Here is a 24,074-nt window from a genome sequence, read left to right as displayed (position 1 = left end):
CTAAAAAACCCAGTTTGGACCAATTCATGGTGGAGGGAGCCTCTAACCAGCCCAGTTTGGGCAAATTCATGGTGGAGGGAGCCTCTAACCAGCCCAGTTTGGACCAATTAATGGTGGAGGGAGCCTCTAAACAGCCAAGTTTTGGGAAATTCATGGTGGAGGGAGCCTCTAACCAGCCCAGTTTGGACCAATTCATGGTGGAGGGAGCCTCTAAACAGCCCAGTTTGGGCAAATTCATGGTGGAGGGAGCCTCTAACCAGCCCAGTTTGGACCAATTAATGGTGGAGGGAGCCTCTAAACAGCCCAGTTTGGACCAATTAATGGTGGAGGGAGCCTCTAACCAGCCCAGTTTGGACCAATTAATGGTGGAGGGAGCCTCTAACCAGCCCAGTTTGGACCAATTAATGGTGGAGGGAGCCTCTAACCAGCCCAGTTTGGACCAATTAATGGTGGAGGGAGCCTCTAAACAGCCAAGTTTTGGGAAATTCATGGTGGAGGGAGCCTCTAACCAGCCCAGTTTGGACCAATTCATGGTGGAGGGAGCCTCTAAACAGCCCAGTTTGGGCAAATTCATGGTGGAGGGAGCCTCTAAAAAACCCAGTTTGGACCAATTCATGGTGGAGGGAGCCTCTAATTAGCCCAGTTTGGACCAATTAATTGTGGAGGGAGCCTCTAACCAGCCCAGTTTGGACCAATTAATGGTGGAGGGAGCCTCTAACCACCCCAGTTTGGGCAAATTCATGGTGGAGGGAGCCTCTAACCAGCCCAGTTTGGACCAATTAATGGTGGAGGGAGCCTCTAAACAGCCAAGTTTTGGGAAATTCATGGTGGAGGGAGCCTCTAACCAGCCCAGTTTGGGCAAATTCATGGTGGAGGGAGCCTCTAACCAGCCCAGTTTGGACCAATTAATGGTGGAGGGAGCCTCTAACCAGCCCAGTTTGGACCAATTAATGGTGGAGGGAGCCTCTAAACAGCCAAGTTTTGGGAAATTCATGGTGGAGGGAGCCTCTAACCAGCCCAGTTTGGACCAATTCATGGTGGAGGGAGCCTCTAAACAGCCCAGTTTGGGCAAATTCATGGTGGAGGGAGCCTCTAAAAAACCCAGTTTGGACCAATTCATGGTGGAGGGAGCCTCTAATTAGCCCAGTTTGGACCAATTAATTGTGGAGGGAGCCTCTAACCAGCCCAGTTTGGACCAATTAATGGTGGAGGGAGCCTCTAACCACCCCAGTTTGGGCAAATTCATGGTGGAGGGAGCCTCTAACCAGCCCAGTTTGGACCAATTAATGGTGGAGGGAGCCTCTAAACAGCCAAGTTTTGGGAAATTCATGGTGGAGGGAGCCTCTAACCAGCCCAGTTTGGGCAAATTCATGGTGGAGGGAGCCTCTAACCAGCCCAGTTTGGACCAATTAATGGTGGAGGGAGCCTCTAACCAGCCCAGTTTGGACCAATTAATGGTGGAGGGAGCCTCTAAACAGCCAAGTTTTGGGAAATTCATGGTGGAGGGAGCCTCTAACCAGCCCAGTTTGGACCAATTCATGGTGGAGGGAGCCTCTAAACAGCCCAGTTTGGGCAAATTCATGGTGGAGGGAGCCTCTAAAAAACCCAGTTTGGACCAATTCATGGTGGAGGGAGCCTCTAATTAGCCCAGTTTGGACCAATTCATGGTGGAGGGAGCCTCTAACCAGCCCAGTTTGGACCAATTAATGGTGGAGGGAGCCTCTAACCACCCCAGTTTGGACCAATTCATGGTGGAGGGAGCCTCTAACCAGCCCAGTTTGGACCAATTAATGGTGGAGGGAGCCTCTAAACAGCCAAGTTTTGGGAAATTCATGGTGGAGGGAGCCTCTAACCAGCCCAGTTTGGACCAATTCATGGTGGAGGGAGCCTCTAAACAGCCCAGTTTGGGCAAATTCATGGTGGAGGGAGCCTCTAACCAGCCCAGTTTGGACCAATTAATGGTGGAGGGAGCCTCTAAACAGCCAAGTTTTGGGAAATTCATGGTGGAGGGAGCCTCTAACCAGCCCAGTTTGGACCAATTCATGGTGGAGGGAGCCTCTAAACAGCCAAGTTTTGGGAAATTCATGGTGGAGGGAGCCTCTAAAAAACCCAGTTTGGACCAATTCATGGTGGAGGGAGCCTCTAATTAGCCCAGTTTGGACCAATTAATTGTGGAGGGAGCCTCTAACCAGCCCAGTTTGGACCAATTAATGGTGGAGGGAGCCTCTAACCACCCCAGTTTGGGCAAATTCATGGTGGAGGGAGCCTCTAACCAGCCCAGTTTGGACCAATTAATGGTGGAGGGAGCCTCTAAACAGCCAAGTTTTGGGAAATTCATGGTGGAGGGAGCCTCTAACCAGCCCAGTTTGGACCAATTCATGGTGGAGGGAGCCTCTAAACAGCCCAGTTTGGGCAAATTCATGGTGGAGGGAGCCTCTAAACAGCCCAGTTTGGGCAAATTCATGGTGGAGGGAGCCTCTAACCAGCCCAGTTTGGACCAATTAATGGTGGAGGGAGCCTCTAAACAGCCAAGTTTTGGGAAATTCATGGTGGAGGGAGCCTCTAACCAGCCCAGTTTGGACCAATTAATGGTGGAGGGAGCCTCTAACCAGCCCAGTTTGGACCAATTAATGGTGGAGGGAGCCTCTAACCAGCCCAGTTTGGACCAATTAATGGTGGAGGGAGCCTCTAACCAGCCCAGTTTGGACCAATTCATGGTGGAGGGAGCCTCTAACCAGCCCAGTTTGGACCAATTAATGGTGGAGGGAGCCTCTAAACAGCCAAGTTTTGGGAAATTCATGGTGGAGGGAGCCTCTAACCAGCCCAGTTTGGACCAATTCATGGTGGAGGGAGCCTCTAACCAGCCCAGTTTGGACCAATTAATGGTGGAGGGAGCCTCTAACCAGCCCAGTTTGGACCAATTAATGGTGGAGGGAGCCTCTAACCACCCCAGTTTGGACCAATTCATGGTGGAGGGAGCCTCTAACCAGCCCAGTTTGGACCAATTAATGGTGGAGGGAGCCTCTAAACAGCCAAGTTTTGGGAAATTCATGGTGGAGGGAGCCTCTAACCAGCCCAGTTTGGACCAATTCATGGTGGAGGGAGCCTCTAAACAGCCCAGTTTGGGCAAATTCATGGTGGAGGGAGCCTCTAAACAGCCCAGTTTGGACCAATTCATGGTGGAGGGAGCCTCTAAACAGCCCAGTTTGGGCAAATTCATGGTGGAGGGAGCCTCTAAAAAACCCAGTTTGGACCAATTCATGGTGGAGGGAGCCTCTAATTAGCCCAGTTTGGACCAATTAATTGTGGAGGGAGCCTCTAACCAGCCCAGTTTGGACCAATTAATGGTGGAGGGAGCCTCTAACCACCCCAGTTTGGACCAATTCATGGTGGAGGGAGCCTCTAACCAGCCCAGTTTGGACCAATTAATGGTGGAGGGAGCCTCTAAACAGCCAAGTTTTGGGAAATTCATGGTGGAGGGAGCCTCTAACCAGCCCAGTTTGGACCAATTCATGGTGGAGGGAGCCTCTAAACAGCCCAGTTTGGGCAAATTCATGGTGGAGGGAGCCTCTAACCAGCCCAGTTTGGACCAATTAATGGTGGAGGGAGCCTCTAAACAGCCAAGTTTTGGGAAATTCATGGTGGAGGGAGCCTCTAACCAGCCCAGTTTGGACCAATTCATGGTGGAGGGAGCCTCTAAACAGCCAAGTTTTGGGAAATTCATGGTGGAGGGAGCCTCTAAAAAACCCAGTTTGGACCAATTCATGGTGGAGGGAGCCTCTAATTAGCCCAGTTTGGACCAATTAATTGTGGAGGGAGCCTCTAACCAGCCCAGTTTGGACCAATTAATGGTGGAGGGAGCCTCTAACCACCCCAGTTTGGGCAAATTCATGGTGGAGGGAGCCTCTAACCAGCCCAGTTTGGACCAATTAATGGTGGAGGGAGCCTCTAAACAGCCAAGTTTTGGGAAATTCATGGTGGAGGGAGCCTCTAACCAGCCCAGTTTGGACCAATTCATGGTGGAGGGAGCCTCTAAACAGCCCAGTTTGGGCAAATTCATGGTGGAGGGAGCCTCTAACCAGCAGAGTTGGGGGAAATCATGGTGGAGGGAGCCTCTAACCAGCCCAGTTTGGACCAATTCATGGTGGAGGGAGCCTCTAAACAGCCCAGTTTGGGCAAATTCATGGTGGAAGGAGCCTCTAACCAGCAGAGTTGTGGGAAAGCAGGGTGGAGGGAGCCTCTAACCAGCAGAGTTGGTGGAAATCAGGGTGGAGGGAGCCTCTAACCAGCAGAGTTGGGGGAAATCATGTTGGAGGGAGCCTAGTATTAGCAGAATTGTGCAACGCTTATGGTGGATGAGTATGAGGATGCGGAGGAATTGGAGAGGTTGAGTACAGACATGGAGTTTCATGTTGGGGTGCTTTACACAGGTGGGCACAAAAATGACGGCTCTACCCAGTGGTGGTTCATTTTTATCAAAGTGAGCCGGTCGGCACTCTCAGCTGACAGACGGGTGCGCTTGTCAGTGATGATGCCACCGGCTGCACTGAACACCCTCTCAGATAGGACGCTGGCGGCAGGACAGGACAGCACCTCCAAGGCATATAGGGCAAGTTCAAGCCACAGGTCCAACTTCGACACCCAATACGTGTAGGGCGCAGAGGGGTCGGAGAGGACAGGGCTGTGGTCGGAAAGGTATTCCCGCAACATGCGCCTATACTTCTCACGCCTGGTGACACTAGGACCCTCCGTGGCGGCACTTTGGCGAGGGGGTGCCATCAAGGTGTCCCAGACCTTAGACAGTGTGCCCCTCGTTTGTGTGGACCGGTGAGAACTTGGTTGCCTACTGGAGGAACTGCCCTCCCTGCCGCCAACGTCACATGCTGGAAACATCTCCATCATATTCTGCACCAATTGCCTGTGGCAAGCATTGATGCGATTGGCCCTCCCCTCTACCGGAATAAAAGACGAGATGTTGTTTTTATACCGGGGGTCAAGGATAGCAAAGATCCAGTACTGGTTGTCCTCCATGATTTTGACAATACGCTTGTCGGTTGTAAAGCACCCCAACATGAACTCAGCCATGTCTGCCACAGTGTTAGTTGGCATGACTCCTCTGGCCCCACCGGAAAGTTCAATCTCCATTTCCTCCTCATCCTCCATGTCTACCCATCCGCGCTGCAACAATGGGACGATTCGAAGTTGCCCGGAAGCCTCCTGTATCACCATCACATCATCGGACAACTCTTCTTCCTCCTCCTCCTCCTCCTCCTCCTCCATTAAACGCAGTGAAGCGGACAGATGTGTGGACCTACTCTCCAGCTGTGACGGATCGGATGCTATCCCTGACTCCTCTGTGTGATCTGAGTTATCCCTGATGTCAATCAGGGATTCTCTCAGAACACACAAGAGCGGGATTGTAAGGCTCACCATCGCATCCTCAGAGCTCACCCTCCTTGTGGACTCCTCAAAGACCCGTAGGATGTCACAAAGGTCTCTCATCCATGGCCACTCATGGATGTGAAACTGAGGCAGCTGACTTTGTGGCACCCTAGGGTTTTGTAGCTGGTATTCCATCAAAGGTCTCTGCTGCTCAACCACTCTATTCAACATCTGAAACGTTGAGTTCCAGCGTGTGGGGACGTCGCACAAAAGCCGGTGTTGTGGCACATGCAGGCGTTGCTGGAGAGATTTTAAGCTAGCAGCGGCTACTGTCGACTTGCGAAAGTGGGCGCACATGCGCCGCACTTTCACCAGTAGCTCTGGAACATTGGGGTAGCTCTTTAGGAAACGTTGCACCACTAGGTTGAAGACGTGGGCCAGGCATGGAACATGTTGGAGTCCGGCAAGCTCCAGAGCTGCTACCAGGTTCCGGCCGTTATCACAAACGACCATGCCTGGGCCCAGGTGCAGCGGCTCAAACCATATTGCCGTCTCATCGAGGAGGGCATCCCTCACCTCGGAGGCAGTGTGCTGTCTGTCCCCCAAGCTGATCAGCTTCAGCACAGCCTGCTGACGTCTACCAACGCCAGTGCTGCAACGTTTCCAACTCGTAGCTGGGGTCAATCTAACAGCGGAGGAGGAGGCGGTGGCGGAGGAGGAGGCGGTGGCGGAGGAGGAGGCGGTAGAGGAGGAGGAGGAGGGGGGTGTTCTTCTCGTGTCCCTGCCAGGAATGTTAGGCAGGGAGACGAGGTACACCGGGCCAGTTTGGGAAGCAGTCCCAGCCTCAACTACATTCACCCAGTGTGCCGTCAGTGAAATGTAGCGTCCCTGTCTGCATGCACTTGTCCACGCGTCGGTGGTCAAGTGGACCTTTGTGCAAAGCGCGGAACTAAGGGCCCGCCTGATGTTGAGTGACACGTGCTGGTGCAAGGCGGGGACGGCACACCGGGAGAAGTAGTGACGGCTAGGGACGGCATAGCGAGGTGCCGCAGTTGCCATCAGGTCCAGGAAGGCGGGAGTTTCAACAAGCCGGAACGCCAACATCTCCTGGGCCAGCAGTTTAGCGATGTTGGCGTTCAAGGCTTGCGCGTGTGGGTGGTTAGCAGTGTATTTCTGCCGCCGCTCCAATGTCTGAGAGATGGTGGGTTGTTGTAAAGAAACGCCTGATGGTGCCTTTGATGGTGCAGGAGAAGGAGATAAGACAGGACCAGGGGAGGATGAGGTAGAAGTCAACAAAGTGGCGGAGGCAGATGAAGTGGTGTCCTGGCTCGTCCTCTGGAGTGCATCGCCAGCACAGTCAGCAGTGGCAGTGGCAGAGGCAGAGGCAGTGGCAGTGGCGTGAACGGCAGTCGGCCTTTGTCCTGCCGTTGCTGCCTGCCACTGATTCCAGTGCTTGGATTCCAAATGACGGCGCATTGAAGTGGTGGACAGGTTGCTCTTCTCAGAGCCCCTAATCAATTTCGAGAGGCAAATTGTGCAGACAACACTATATCTGTCCTCGGCGCATTCCTTGAAAAAACTCCACACCTTCGAGAAACGTGCCCTCGAGGTGGGAGTTTTTCGGGGCTGGGTACGAACTGGAACATCTTGGGAGATTCCGGGTGTGGCCTGGCTTCGCCTAAGCTGCTGACCTCTGCCTCTGCCTCTAGCTACCCTTTTTGGTGCTGCACCTGCCTCAACATCCACACTACTTTCCCCGCTTGACATCCCCCCTGTCCAGGTCGGGTCAGTGTCCTCATCATCCACCACTTCCTCTTCCAACTCCTGTCTCATCTCCTCCTCCCGCACAATGCGCCGGTCAACTGGATGCCCTGACGGCAACTGCGTCACATCATCGTCGATGAGGGTGGGTTGCTGGTCATCCACCACCAAATCGAACGGAGATGGAGGAGACTCTAGTGTTTGAGCATCTGGATACAGATGCTCCTCTGTTAGGTTCGTGGAATCGTGACGTGGAGAGGCAGGTTGAGGGACAATGAAAGGAGCGGAGAACAGCTCTGGGGAGCAGGGACAGTTTGGGTTATTGTTCTGTAAAGCTTCGGAATTTTGGGAGGAAGGAAGACAAGACTGTTGGGTAATAGGAGGAGAGGAGGCAGAGTCTGACTGGCTGCTGGACAATGTGCTGTAAGCGTTCTCTGACAGCCATTGCAAGACCTGTTCCTGGTTCTCGGGCCTACTAAGGTTTGTACCCTGCAGTTTAGTTAATGTGGCAAGCAACCCTGGCACTGTGGAGTGGCGCAATGCTTGCTGCCCCACAGGAGTAGGCACGGGACGCCCTGTGGCTTCACTGCTACCTTGCTCCCCAGAACCATTCCCCCGACCTCGCCCACGGCCTCGTCCACGTCCCTTTCCGGGAGCCTTGCGCATTTTGAATTCCTAGTTAGAAATTGGCACTGTATACCAGTAGTAAAAATTGTGGGTGCACGTAACCCCAATATATTCTTTGAATTCCCAGTCAGAAACTGGCACTATATGGCAGTAGCAAGAAATGAGGGTATTTATAACCCCAATATATTCTTTGAATTCCCAGTCAGACAATGGCACTGTATACCAGTAGTAAAAATTGTGGGTGCACGTAACCCCAATATATTCTTTGAATTCCCAGTCAGAAACTGGCACTATATGGCAGTAGCAAGAAATGAGGGTATTTATAACCCCAATATATTCTTTGAATTCCCAGTCAGACAATGGCACTGTATACCAGTAGTAAAAATTGTGGGTGCACGTAACCCCAATATATTCTTTGAATTCCCAGTCAGAAACTGGCACTATATGGCAGTAGCAAGAAATGAGGGTATTTGTATTCCCAATATACTCTTTGAATTCCCAGTCAGACAATGGCACTGTATACCAGTAGTAAAAATTGTGGGTGCACGTAACCCCAATATATTCTTTGAATTCCCAGTCAGACACTGGCACTATATGGCAGTAGCAAGAAATGAGGGTATTTGTATTCCCAATATATTCTTTGAATTCCCAGTCAGACAATGGCACTGTATACCAGTAGTAAAAATTGTGGGTGCACGTAACCCCAATATATTCTTTGAATTACCAGTCAGAAACTGGCACTATATGGCAGTAGCAAGAAATGAGGGTATTTATAACCCCAATATATTCTTTGAATTCCCAGTCAGACAATGGCACTGTATACCAGTAGTAAAAATTGTGGGTGCACGTAACCCCAATATATTCTTTGAATTACCAGTCAGAAACTGGCACTATATGGCAGTAGCAAGAAATGAGGGTATTTGTATTCCCAATATATTCTTTGAATTCCCAGTCAGACAATGGCACTATATACCAGTAGTAAAAATTGTGGGTGCACGTAACCCCAATATATTCTTTGAATTACCAGTCAGAAACTGGCACTATATGGCAGTAGCAAGAAATGAGGGTATTTGTATTCCCAATATATTCTTTGAATTCCCAGTCAGACAATGGCACTGTATACCAGTAGTAAAAATTGTGGGTGTATATAGCCCCAATTCTATTGCTAGGGGACTTGCAGGGTATTTCTGGGGTGAAGGTGGGGGGGCACACCGTTGGAACGGGTATCGGGGTATATATCGGGTATACGGGAATACACTGACAGTGTATTCCATTCAGGATCCTGGGAAAGCTGGGTTGCGGCGATTGAGCCCGTCAGTGCCACGTTACACTGACAAGCTTCTCCCTGCAATTTAGCTCTTACAAGAGCTGTTGGTTGTCTTCTCCTTCCTATCCTAGCCTGTCCCTGCCTACCCAGAATCTAAGCCCTAGCTAGCTGGACGGAAACCTCCGTCCTCGGTGAATTGCAAGCTCAGAATGACGCGAAGCTGGGCGTCGCTGTTCTTTTAAATTAGAGGTCACATGTTTTCGGCAGCCAATGGGTTTTGCCTACTTTTTTCAACGTCACCGGTGTCGTAGTTCCTGTCCCACCTACCCTGCGCTGTTATTGGAGCAAAAAAGGCGCCAGGGAAGGTGGGAGGGGAATCGAGTAATGGCGCACTTTACCACGCGGTGTTCGATTCGATTCGAACATGCCGAACAGCCTAATATCCGATCGAACATGAGTTCCATAGAACACTGTTCGCTCATCTCTAGTAGTTATATTCTTGTACATAGGAGTAGTATTATAGTAGTTATATTCTTGTACATAGTAGTAGTATTATAGTAGTTATATTCTTGTACATAGGAGGTAGTATTATAGTAGTTATATTCTTGTACATAGGAGTAGTATTATAGTAGTTATATTCTTGTATATAGGAGTAGTATTATAGTAGTTATATTCTTGTACATAGGAGTAGTATTATAGTAGTTATATTCTTGTATATAGGAGTAGTATTATAGTAGTTATATTCTTGTACAGAGGGGGTAGTATTATAGTAGTTATATTCTAATACACAGGGGGCAGTATTATAGTAGTTATATTCTTGTACATAGGAGTAGTATTATAGTAGTTATATTCTTGTACATAGGAGTAGTATTATAGTGGTTATATTCTTGTACATAGGAGGTAGTATTATAGTAGATATATTCTTGTACATAGGAGTAGTATTATAGTAGTTATATTCTTGTACATAGGAGTAGTATTATAGTAGTTATATTCTTGTACATAGGAGGTAGTATTATAGTAGTTATATTCTTGTACATAGGAGCAGTATTATAGTAGTTATATTCTTGTACATAGGAGTAGTATTATAGTAGTTATATTCTTGTACATAGGAGTAGTATTATAGTAGTTATATTCTTGTACATAGGAGTAGTATTATAGTAGTTATATTCTTGTACATAGGAGGTAGTATTATAGTAGTTACATTCTTGTATATAGGAGTAGTATTATAGTAGTTATATTCTTGTACATAGGAGGTAGTATTATAGTAGTTATATTCTTGTACATAGGAGGTAGTATTATAGTAGTTATATTCTTGTACATAGGAGTAGCATTATAGTAGATATATTCTTGTACATAGGAGTAGTATTATAGTAGTTATATTCTTGTACATAGGAGCAGTATTATAGTAGTTATATTCTTGTACATAGGAGTAGTATTATAGTAGTTATATTCTTGTACATAGGAGGTAGTATTATAGTAGTTATATTCTTGTACATAGGAGTAGTATTATAGTAGTTATATTCTTGTACATAGGAGGTAGTATTATAGTAGTTATATTCTTGTACATAGGAGTAGTATTATAGTAGTTATATTCTTGTACATAGGAGGTAGTATTATAGTAGTTATATTCTTGTATATAGGAGTAGTATTATAGTAGTTATATTCTTGTACATAGGAGGTAGTATTATAGTAGTTATATTCTTGTACATAGGAGGTAGTATTATAGTAGATATATTCTTGTACATAGGAGTAGTATTATAGTAGTTATATTCTTGTACATAGGAGTAGTATTATAGTAGTTATATTCTTGTACATAGGAGGTAGTATTATAGTAGTTATATTCTTGTACATAGGAGTAGTATTATAGTAGTTATATTCTTGTACATAGGAGTAGTATTATAGTAGTTATATTCTTGTACATAGGAGTAGTATTATAGTAGTTATATTCTTGTACATAGGAGTAGTATTATAGTAGTTATATTCTTGTACATAGGAGTAGTATTATAGTAGTTATATTCTTGTACATAGGAGTAGTATTATAGTAGTTATATTCTTGTATATAGGAGTAGTATTATAGTAGTTATATTCTTGTACATAGGAGCAGTATTATAGTAGATATATTCTTGTACATAGGAGTAGTATTATAGTAGTTATATTGTTGTACATAGGAGTAGTATTATAGTAGTTATATTCTTGTACATAGGAGCAGTATTATAGTAGATATATTCTTGTACATAGGAGTAGTATTATAGTAGTTATATTCTTGTACATAGGAGCAGTATTATAGTAGATATATTCTTGTACATAGGAGTAGTATTATAGTAGTTATATTCTTGTACATAGGAGTAGTATTATAGTAGATATATTCTTGTACATAGGAGCAGTATTATAGTAGATATATTCTTGTACATAGGAGTAGTATTATAGTAGTTATATTCTTGTACATAGGAGCAGTATTATAGTAGATATATTCTTGTACATAGGAGTAGTATTATAGTAGTTATATTCTTGTACATAGGAGTAGTATTATAGTAGATATATTCTTGTACATAGGAGTAGTATTATAGTAGTTATATTCTTGTACATAGGAGGTAGTATTATAGTAGTTATATTCTTGTACATAGGAGGTAGTATTATAGTAGTTATATTCTTGTACATAGGAGTAGTATTATAGTAGTTATATTCTTGTACATAGGAGCAGTATTATAGTAGTTATATTCTTGTACATAGGAGTAGTATTATAGTAGTTATATTCTTGTACATAGGAGTAGTATTATAGTAGTTATATTCTTGTACATAGGAGGCAGTATTATAGTAGTTATATTCTTGTACATAGGAGGTAGTATTATAGTAGTTATATTCTTGTACATAGGAGGTAGTATTATAGTAGTTATATTCTTGTACATAGGAGGTAGTATTATAGTAGTTATATTCTTGTACATAGGAGTAGTATTATAGTAGTTATATTCCTGTACATAGGAGTAGTATTATAGTAGTTATATTCTTGTACATAGGAGCAGTATTATAGTAGTTATATTCTTGTACATAGGAGTAGTATTATAGTAGTTATATTCTTATACATAGGAGTAGTATTATAGTAGTTATATTCTTGTACATAGGAGTAGTATTATAGTAGTTATATTCCTGTACATAGGAGTAGTATTATAGCAGTTATATTCTTGTACATAGGAGTAGTATTATAGTAGTTATATTCTTGTACATAGGAGCAGTATTATAGTAGTTATATTCTTGTACATAGGAGTAGTATTATAGTAGTTATATTCTTGTACATAGGAGTAGTATTATAGTAGTTATATTCTTGTACATAGGAGGTAGTATTATAGTAGTTATATTCTTGTATATAGGAGGTAGTATTATAGTAGTTATATTCTTGTACATAGGAGTAGTATTATAGTAGTTATATTCTTGTACATAGGAGTAGTATTATAGTAGTTATATTCTTGTACATAGGAGTAGTATTATAGTAGTTATATTCTTGTACATAGGAGTAGTATTATAGTAGTTATAGTCTTGTACATAGGAGTAGTATTATAGTAGTTATATTCCTGTACATAGGAGTAGTATTATAGTAGTTATATTCCTGTACATAGGAGTAGTATTATAGTAGTTATATTCTTGTACATAGGAGTAGTATTATAGTAGATATATTCTTGTACATAGCAGGTAGTATTACAGTAGTTATATTCTTGTACGTAGGATTAGTATTATAGTAGTTATATTCTTGTACATAGGAGTAGAATTATAGTAATTATATTCTTGTACATAGGAGTAGTATTATAGTAGTTACATTCTTGTACATAGTAGCAGTATTATAGTAGTTATATTCTTGTACATAGGAGCAGTATTATAGTAGTTATATTCTTGTACATAGGAGTAGTATTATAGTAGATATATTCTTGTACATAGGAGTAGTATTATAGTAGTTATATTCTTGTACATAGGAGCAGTATTATAGTAGTTATATTCTTGTACATAGGAGCAGTATTATAGTAGTTATATTCTTGTACATAGGAGGTAGTATTATAGTAGTTATATTCTTATCCATAGGAGTAGTATTATAGTAGTTATATTCTTGTACATAGGAGTAGTATTATAGTAGTTATATCCTTGTACATAGGAGTAGTATTATAGTAGTTATATTCTTGTACATAGGAGTAGTATTATAGTAGTTATATTCTTGTACATAGGAGTAGTATTATAGTAGTTATATTCTTGTACATAGGAGGTAGTATTATAGTAGTTATATTCTTGTACATAGGAGGTAGTATTATAGTAGTTATATTCTTGTACATAGGAGTAGTATTATAGTAGTTATATTCCTGTACATAGGAGTAGTATTATAGTAGTTATATTCTTGTACATAGGAGGTAGTATTATAGTAGTTATATTCTTGTACATAGTAGCAGTATTATAGTAGTTATATTCTTGTACATAGGAGGTAGTATTATAGTAGTTACATTCTTGTACATAGGGGGTAGTATTATAGTAGTTATATTCTTGTACATAGGAGTAGTATTATAGTAGTTATATTCTTGTACATAGGAGTAGTATTATAGTAGTTATATTCTTGTACATAGGAGCAGTATTATAGTAGTTATATTCTTGTACATAGGAGTAGTATTATAGTAGTTATATTCTTGTACATAGGAGGTAGTATTACAGTAATTATATTCTTGTACATAGGAGTAGTATTATAGTAGTTATATTCTTGTACATAGGAGGTAGTATTATAGTAGTTATATTCTTGTACATAGGAGGCAGTATTATAGTAGTTATATTCTTGTACATAGGAGGTAGTATTATAGTAGTTATATTCTTGTACATAGGAGGTAGTATTATAGTAGTTATATTCTTGTACATAGGAGTAGTATTATAGTAGTTATATTCTTGTACATAGGAAGTAGTATTATAGTAGTTATATTATTGTACATAGGAGTAGTATTATAGTAGTTATATTCTTGTACTTATGAGTAGTATTATAGTAGTTATATTCTTGTACATAGGAGTAGTATTATAGTAGTTATATTCTTGTACATAGGAGTAGTATTATAGTAGTTATATTCTTGTACATAGGAGTAGTATTATAGTAGTTATATTCTTGTACATAGGAGTAGTATTATAGTAGTTATATTCTTGTACATAGGAGGTAGTATTATAGTAGATATATTCTTGTACATAGGAGTAGTATTATAGTAGTTATATTCTTGTACATAGGAGTAGTATTATAGTAGTTATATTCTTGTACATAGGAGCAGTATTATAGTAGTTATATTCTTGTACATAGGAGGTAGTATTATAGTAGATATATTCTTGTATATAGGAGTAGTATTATAGTAGTTATATTCTTGTACATAGGAGTAGTATTATAGTAGTTATATTCTTGTACATAGGAGGTAGTATTATAGTAGTTATATTCTTGTACATAGGAGTAGTATTATAGTAGTTATATTCTTGTACATAGGAGGTAGTATTATAGTAGATATATTCTTGTACATAGGAGTAGTATTATAGTAGTTATATTCTTGTACATAGGAGTAGTATTATAGTAGTTATATTCTTGTACATAGGAGTAGTATTATAGTAGTTATAGTCTTGTACATAGGAGTAGTATTATAGTAGTTATATTCTTGTACATAGGAGTAGTATTATAGTAGTTATATTCTTGTACATAGGAGTAGTATTATAGTAGTTATATTCTTGTACATAGGAGTAGTATTATAGTAGATATATTCTTGTACATAGCAGGTAGTATTACAGTAGTTATATTCTTGTACGTAGGATTAGTATTATAGTAGTTATATTCTTGTACATAGGAGTAGAATTATAGTAATTATATTCTTGTACATAGGAGTAGTATTATAGTAGTTACATTCTTGTACATAGTAGCAGTATTATAGTAGTTATATTCTTGTACATAGGAGCAGTATTATAGTAGTTATATTCTTGTACATAGGAGCAGTATTATAGTAGTTATATTCTTGTACATAGGAGTAGTATTATAGTAGATATATTCTTGTACATAGGAGTAGTATTATAGTAGTTATATTCTTGTACATAGGAGGTAGTATTATAGTAGTTATATTCTTGTACATAGGAGTAGTATTATAGTAGTTATATTCTTGTACATAGGAGTAGTATTATAGTAGTTATATTCTTGTACATAGGAGTAGTATTATAGTAGATATATTCTTGTACATAGGAGTAGTATTATAGTAGTTATATTCTTGTACATAGGAGTAGTATTATAGTAGTTATATTCTTGTACATAGGAGTAGTATTATAGTAGTTATATTCTTGTACATAGGAGCAGTATTATAGTAGTTATATTCTTGTACATAGGAGTAGTATTATAGTAGTTATATTCTTGTACATAGGAGGTAGTATTATAGTAGTTATATTCTTGTACATAGGAGGTAGTATTATAGTAGTTATATTCTTGTACATAGGAGTAGTATTATAGTAGTTATATTCTTGTACATAGGAGTAGTATTATAGTAGTTATATTCCTGTACATAGGAGTAGTATTATAGTAGTTATATTCCTGTACATAGGAGTAGTATTTATAGTAGTTATATTCTTGTACATAGGAGGTAGTATTATAGTAGTTATATTCTTGTACATAGTAGCAGTATTATAGTACTTATATTCTTGTACATAGGAGTAGTATTATAGTAGTTATATTCTTGTACATAGGAGTAGTATTATAGTAGTTATATTCTTGTACATAGTAGCAGTATTATAGTAGTTATATTCTTGTACATAGGAGCAGTATTATAGTAGTTATATTCTTGTACATAGGAGTAGTATTATAGTAGATATATTCTTGTACATAGGAGTAGTATTATAGTAGTTATATTCTTGTACATAGGAGCAGTATTATAGTAGTTATATTCTTGTACATAGGAGCAGTATTATAGTAGTTATATTCTTGTACATAGGAGGTAGTATTATAGTAGTTATATTCTTATCCATAGGAGTAGTATTATAGTAGTTATATTCTTGTACATAGGAGTAGTATTATAGTAGTTATATCCTTGTACATAGGAGTAGTATTATAGTAGTTATATTCTTGTACATAGGAGTAGTATTATAGTAGTTATATTCTTGTACATAGGAGTAGTATTATAGTAGTTATATTCTTGTACATAGGAGGTAGTATTATAGTAGTAGTGTAATAAACTAATGTTATATTGTATAATGTCAGTAATATGACAGGTAGAGTTATAGTTTAGTAAATATTGCAGAATGAATAATACTACTACTGACCTGGATATGTGCCATGTATGCCTGCACCACTTCAAGTCCATAGAAATCAATTAACTCATTTACCAACTGGATGCCCTTCTGATTGGCGGCCACCTGTGCTCGCAGGTCTGATAAGTTATCATGGAGATTACGGGTCCCACTGCTGCCAGGTATTAGTCCTGGGGCCATTAAAGCCTCAGTGACCGCTGTAAGGACAAATGAAAGTAAGAAAGAGGGAATATTCAAGATATATTTAAAAAAAAAAATAAATAAATAAAGAACCCCAAATACACATATTAGTGAATAATTAACCAACTTGTATTACACACACACCTCTGAAATACATTTAAAAAAAAAATAAAAATCACTTTATAAATACATTACATTACTTATCCTGTATTATACTCCAGAGCTGCGCTCACTATTCTGCTGGTACAGTCACTGTGTACATACATTACATTACTTATCCTGTATTATACTCCAGAGCTGCGCTCACTATTCTGCTGGTACAGTCACTGTGTACATACATTACATTACTTATCCTGTATTATACTCCAGAGCTGCACTCACTATTCTGCTGGTGCAGTCACTGTGTACATACATTACATTACTTATCCTGTATTATACTCCAGAGCTGCGCTCACTATTCTGCTGGTACAGTCACTATGTACATACATTACATTACTTATCCTGTATTATACTCCAGAGCTGCGCTCACTATTCTGCTGGTCACTGTGTACATACATTACATTACTTATCCTGTATTATACTCCAGAGCTGCGCTCACTGTTCTGCTGGTGCAGTCACTATGTACATACATTACATTACTTATCCTGTATTATACCCCAGAGCAGCGCTCACTATTCTGCTGGTACAGTCACTGTGTACATACATTACATTACTTATCCTGTATTATACTCCAGAGCTGCGCTCGCTATTCTGCTGCTACAGTCACTGTGTACATACATTACATTACTTATCCTGTATTATACTCCAGAGCTGCGCTCACTATTCTGCTGGTACAGTCACTGTGTACATACATTACATTACTTATCCTGTATTATACTCCAGAGCTGCGCTCACTATTCTGCTGGTACAGTCACTTTGTACATACATTACATTACTTATCCTGTATTATACTCCAGAGCTGCGCTCACTATTCTGCTGGTACAGTCACTATGTACATACATTACATTACTTATCCTGTATTATACTCCAGAGCTGCGCTCACTATTCTGCTGGTGCAGTCACTGTGTACATACATTACATTACTTATCCTGTATTATACTCCAGAGCTGCGCTCACTATTCTGCTGGTACAGTCACTGTGTACATACATTACATTACTTATCCTATATTATACCCCAGAGCTGCGCTCACTATTCTGCTGGTACAGTCACTGTGTACATACATTACATTACTTATCCTGTATTATACTCCAGAGCTCACTATTCTGCTGGTACAGTCACTGTGTACATACATTACTTATCCTGTATTATACTCCAGAGCTGCGCTCACTATTCTGCTGGTACAGTCACTGTGTACATACATTACATTACTTATCCTCTATTATACTCCAGAGCTGCGCTCACTATTCTGCTGGAACAGTCACTGTGTACATACATTACATTACTTATCCTGTATTATACTCCAGAGCTGCGCTCACTATTCTGCTGGTGCAGTCACTGTGTACATACATTACATTACTTATCCTGTATTATACTCCAGAGCTGCGCTCACTATTCTGTTGGTACAGTCACTGTGTACATACATTACATTACTTATCCTGTATTATACCCCAGAGCTGCGCTCACTATTCTGCTGGTACAGTCACTGTGTACATACATTACATTACTTATCCTGTATTATACTCCAGAGCTGCGCTCACTATTCTGCTGGTACAGTCACTGTGTACGTACATTACATTACTTATCCTGTATTATACTCCAGAGCTGCGCTCACTATTCTGCTGGTGCAGACACTGTGTACATACATTACATTACTTATCCTGTATTATACTCCAGAGCTGCGCTCACTGTTCTGCTGGTACAGTCACTGTGTACATACATTACATTACTTATCCTGTATTATACTCCAGAGCTGCGCTCACTATTCTGCTGGTGCAGTCACTGTGTACATACATTACATTACTTATCCTGTATTATACTCCAGAGCTGCGCTCACTGTTCTGCTGGTACAGTCACTGTGTACATACATTACATTACTTATCCTGTATTATACTCCAGAGCTGCACTCACTATTCTGCTGGTACAGTCACTGTGTACATACATTACATTACTTATCCTGTATTATACTCCAGAGCTGCGCTCACTATTCTGCTGGTACAGTCACTGTGTACATACATTACATTACTACATTACTTATCCTGTATTATACTCCAGAGCTGTGCTCACTATTCTGCTGGTACAGTCACTATGTACATACATTACATTACTTATCCTGTATTATACCCCAGAGCAGCGCTCACTATTCTGCTGGTACAGTCTCTGTGTACATACATTACATTACTTATCCTGTATTATACTCCAGAGCTGCGCTCGCTATTCTGCTGGTACAGTCACTGTGTACATACATTACATTACTTATCCTGTATTATACTCCAGAGCTGCGCTCACTATTCTGCTGGTACAGTCACTGTGTACATACATTACATTACTTATCCTGTATTATACTCCAGAGCTGCGCTCACTATTCTGCTGGTACAGTCACTGTGTACATACATTACATTACTTATCCTGTATTATACTCCAGAGCTGCGCTCACTATTCTGCTGGTACAGTCACTGTGTACATACATTACATTACTTATCCTGTATTATACTCCAGAGCTGCGCTCACTATTCTGCTGGTACAGTCACTGTGTACATACATTACATTACTTATCCTGTATTATACTCCAGAGCTGCGCTCACTATTCTGCTGGTGCAGTCACTGTGTACATACATTACATTACTTATCCTGTATTATACTCCAGAGCTGCGCTCACTATTCTGCTGGTGCAGTCACTGTGTACATACATTACTTATCCTGTATTATACTCCAGAGCTGCGCTCACTATTCTGCTGGTACAGTCACTGTGTACATACATTACATTACTTATCCTGTATTATACTCCAGAGCTGCGCTCACTATTCTGCTGGTACAGTCACTGTGTACATACATTACATTACTTATCCTGTATTATACTCCAGAGCTGCGCTCACTATTCTGCTGGAACAGTCACTGTGTACATACATTACATTACTTATCCTGTATTATACTCCAGAGCTGCGCTCACTATTCTGCTGGTACAGTCACTGTGTACATACATTACATTACTTATCCTGTATTATACTCCAGAGCTGCGCTCACTATTCTGCTGGTACTGTCACTGTGTACATACATTAATTATCCTGTATTATACTCCAGAGCTGCGCTCACTATTCTGCTGGTACAGTCACTGTGTACATACATTACATTAGTGATCTTGTATTATACTCCAGAGCTGCGCTCACTATTCTGCTGGTACAGTCACTGTGTACATACATTACATTACTTATCCTGTATTATACTCCAGAGCTGCGCTCACTATTCAGCTGGTACAGTCACTATGTACATACATTACATTACTTATCCTGTATTATACCCCAGAGCAGCGCTCACTATTCTGCTGGTACAGTCACTGTGTACATACATTACATTACTTATCCTGTATTATACTCCAGAGCTGCGCTCGCTATTCTGCTGGTACAGTCACTGTGTACATACATTACATTACTTATCCTGTATTATACTCCAGAGCTGCGCTCACTATTCTGCTGGTACAGTCACTGTGTACATACATTACATTACTTATCCTGTATTATACCCCAGAGCAGCGCTCACTATTCTGCTGGTACAGTCACTGTGTACATACATTACATTACTTATCCTGTATTATACTCCAGAGCTGCGCTCACTATTCTGCTGGTACAGTCACTGTGTACATACATTACATTACTTATCCTGTATTATACTCCAGAGCTGCGCTCACTATTCTGCTGGTGCAGTCACTGTGTACATACATTACATTACTTATCCTGTATTATACTCCAGAGCTACGCTCACTATTCTGATGGTGCAGTCACTGTGTACATACATTACATTACTTATCCTGTATTATACCCCAGAGCTGCGCTCACTATTCTGATGGTGCAGTCACTGTGTACATACATTACATTACTTATCCTGTATTATACTCCAGAGCTGCGCTCACTATTCTGCTGGTACAGTCACTGTGTACATACATTACATTACTTATCCTGTATTATACTCCAGAGCTGCGCTCACTATTCTGCTGGTACTGTCACTGTGTACATACATTACTTATCCTGTATTATACTCCAGAGCTGCGCTCACTATTCTGCTGGTACAGTCACTGTGTACATACATTACATTACTTATCCTGTATTATACTCCAGAGCTGCGCTCACTATTCTGCTGGAACAGTCACTGTGTACATACATTACATTACTTATCCTGTATTATACTCCAGAGCTGCGCTCACTATTCTGCTGGTACAGTCACTGTGTACATACATTACATTACTTATCCTGTATTATACCCCAGAGCAGCGCTCACTATTCTGCTGGTACAGTCACTGTGTACATACATTACATTACTACATTACTTATCCTGTATTATACTCCAGAGCTGTGCTCACTATTCTGCTGGTACAGTCACTATGTACATACATTACATTACTTATCCTGTATTATACCCCAGAGCAGCGCTCACTATTCTGCTGGTACAGTCACTGTGTACATACATTACATTACTTATCCTGTATTATACTCCAGAGCTGCGCTCGCTATTCTGCTGGTACAGTCACTGTGTACATACATTACATTACTTATCCTGTATTATACTCCAGAGCTGCGCTCACTATTCTGCTGGTACAGTCACTGTGTACATACATTACATTACTTATCCTGTATTATACCCCAGAGCAGCGCTCACTATTCTGCTGGTACAGTCACTGTGTACATACATTACATTACTTATCCTGTATTATACTCCAGAGCTGCGCTCACTATTCTGCTGGTACAGTCACTGTGTACATACATTACATTACTTATCCTGTATTATACTCCAGAGCTGCGCTCACTATTCTGCTGGTGCAGTCACTGTGTACATACATTACATTACTTATCCTGTATTATACTCCAGAGCTGCGCTCACTATTCTGATGGTGCAGTCACTGTGTACATACATTACATTACTTATCCTGTATTATACCCCAGAGCTGCGCTCACTATTCTGATGGTGCAGTCACTGTGTACATACATTACATTACTTATCCTGTATTATACTCCAGAGCTGCACTCACTATTCTGCTGGTGCAGTCACTGTGTACATACATTACATTACTTATCCTGTATTATACTCCAGAGCTGCGCTCACTATTCTGCTGGTACTGTCACTGTGTACATACATTACTTATCCTGTATTATACTCCAGAGCTGCGCTCACTATTCTGCTGGTACAGTCACTGTGTACATACATTACATTACTTATCCTGTATTATACTCCTGAGCTGCGCTCACTATTCTGCTGGAACAGTCACTGTGTACATACATTACATTACTTATCCTGTATTATACTCCAGAGCTGCGCTCACTATTCTGCTGGTACAGTCACTGTGTACATACATTACATTACTTATCCTGTATTATACTCCAGAGCTGCGCTCACTATTCTGCTGGTACAGTCACTGTGTACATACATTACATTACTTATCCTGTATTATACTCCAGAGCTGCGCTCACTATTCTGCTGGTACAGTCACTGTGTGCATACATTACATTACTTATCCTGTATTATACTCCAGAGCTGCGCTCACTATTCTGCTGGTACAGTCACTGTGTACATACATTACATTACTTATCCTGTATTATACTCCAGAGCTGCGCTCACTGTTCTGCTGGTACAGTCACTGTGTACATACATTACATTACTTATCCTGTATTATACCCCAGAGCTGCGCTCACTATTCTGCTGGTACAGTCACTGTGTACATACATTACATTACTTATCCTGTATTATACCCCAGAGCTGCGCTCACTATTCTGCTGGTACAGTCACTGTGTACATACATTACATTACTTATCCTGTATTATACTCCAGAGCTGCACTCACTATTCTGCTGGTACAGTCACTGTGTACATACATTACATTACTTATCCTGTATTATACTCCAGAGCTGCGCTCACCATTCTGCTGGTGCAGTCACTGTGTACATACATTACATTACTTATCCTGTATTATACTCCAGAGCTGCGCTCACCATTCTGCTGGTACAGTCACTGTGTACATACATTACATTACTTATCCTGTATTATACTCCAGAGCTGCGCTCACTATTCTGCTGGTGCAGTCACTGTGTACATACATTACATTACTTATCCTGTATTATACTCCAGAGCTGCGCTCACTATTCTGCTGGTACAGTCACTGTGTACATACATTACATTACTTATCCTGTATTATACTCCAGAGCTGCGCTCACTATTCTGCTGGTACAGTCACTGTGTGCATACATTACATTACTTATCCTGTATTATACTCCAGAGCTGCGCTCACCATTCTGCTGGTGCAGTCACTGTGTACATACATTACATTACTTATCCTGTATTATACTCCAGAGCTGCGCTCACTATTCTGCTGGTACAGTCACTGTGTACATACATTACATTACTTATCCTGTATTATACTGCAGAGCTGCGCTCACTATTCTGCTGGTACAGTCACTGTATACATACATTACATTACTTATCCTGTATTATACTCCAGAGCTGCGCTCACTATTCTGCTGGTACAGTCACTGTGTGCATACATTACATTACTTATCCTGTATTATACTCCAGAGCTGCGCTCACTATTCTGCTGGTGCAGTCACTGTGTACATACATTACTTATCCTGTATTATACTCCAGAGCTGCGCTCACTATTCTGCTGGTACAGTCACTGTGTACATACATTACATTACTTATCCTGTATTATACTCCAGAGCTGCGCTCACTATTCTGCTGGTGCAGTCACTGTGTACATACATCACATTACTTATCCTGTATTATACTCCAGAGCTGCGCTCACTATTCTGCTGGTGCAGTCACTGTGTACATACATTACTTATCCTGTATTATACTCCAGAGCTGCGCTCACTATTCTGCTGGTACAGTCACTGTGTACATACATTACATTACTTATCCTCTATTATACTCCAGAGCTGCGCTCACTATTCTGCTGGTACAGTCACTGTGTACATACATTACATTACTTATCCTGTATTATACTCCAGAGCTGCGCTCACTATTCTGCTGGTACAGTCACTGTGTACATACATTACATTACTTATCCTGTATTATACTCCAGAGCTGCGCTCACTATTCTGCTGGTACAGTCACTGTGTACATACATTACATTACTTATCCTGTATTATACCCCAGAGCTGCGCTCACTATTCTGCTGGTGCAGACACTGTGTACATACATTACATTACTTATCCTGTATTATACTCCAGAGCTGCGCTCACTATTCTGCTGGTACAGTCACTGTGTACATACATTACATTACTTATCCTGTATTATATTCCAGAGCTGCGCTCACTATTCTGCTGGTGCAGACACTGTGTACATACATTACATTACTTATTCTGTATTATACTCCAGAGCTGCGCTCACTGTTCTGCTAATGGAGTTACATATACTTTTTTATTACTTTAATACGCTAGAC

The 24,074-nt window shown here is 41.0% G+C and overlaps 1 protein-coding gene across 2 annotated transcripts in view; it reads right to left on the bottom strand.

Moving 5' to 3' along the window:
• The window catches only part of LOC142200028 (5-oxoprolinase-like), a 44,704-nt gene that overhangs the window by 3,754 nt on the left and 16,876 nt on the right, over positions 1 to 24,074 (bottom strand). For both annotated transcript variants that reach the window (XM_075270027.1, XM_075270028.1), the window contains exon 21: positions 16,325 to 16,509. In XM_075270027.1, the coding sequence (XP_075126128.1) occupies positions 16,325 to 16,509 (185 nt within the window). The remainder of the gene's footprint in view (positions 1 to 16,324; positions 16,510 to 24,074) is intronic.

Source organism: Leptodactylus fuscus, chromosome 4 (genome assembly GCF_031893055.1).
Source record: "Leptodactylus fuscus isolate aLepFus1 chromosome 4, aLepFus1.hap2, whole genome shotgun sequence".
Lineage (NCBI taxonomy): Eukaryota > Metazoa > Chordata > Amphibia > Anura > Leptodactylidae > Leptodactylus > Leptodactylus fuscus.
This window is presented reverse-complemented; position numbering and strand designations above follow the sequence as displayed.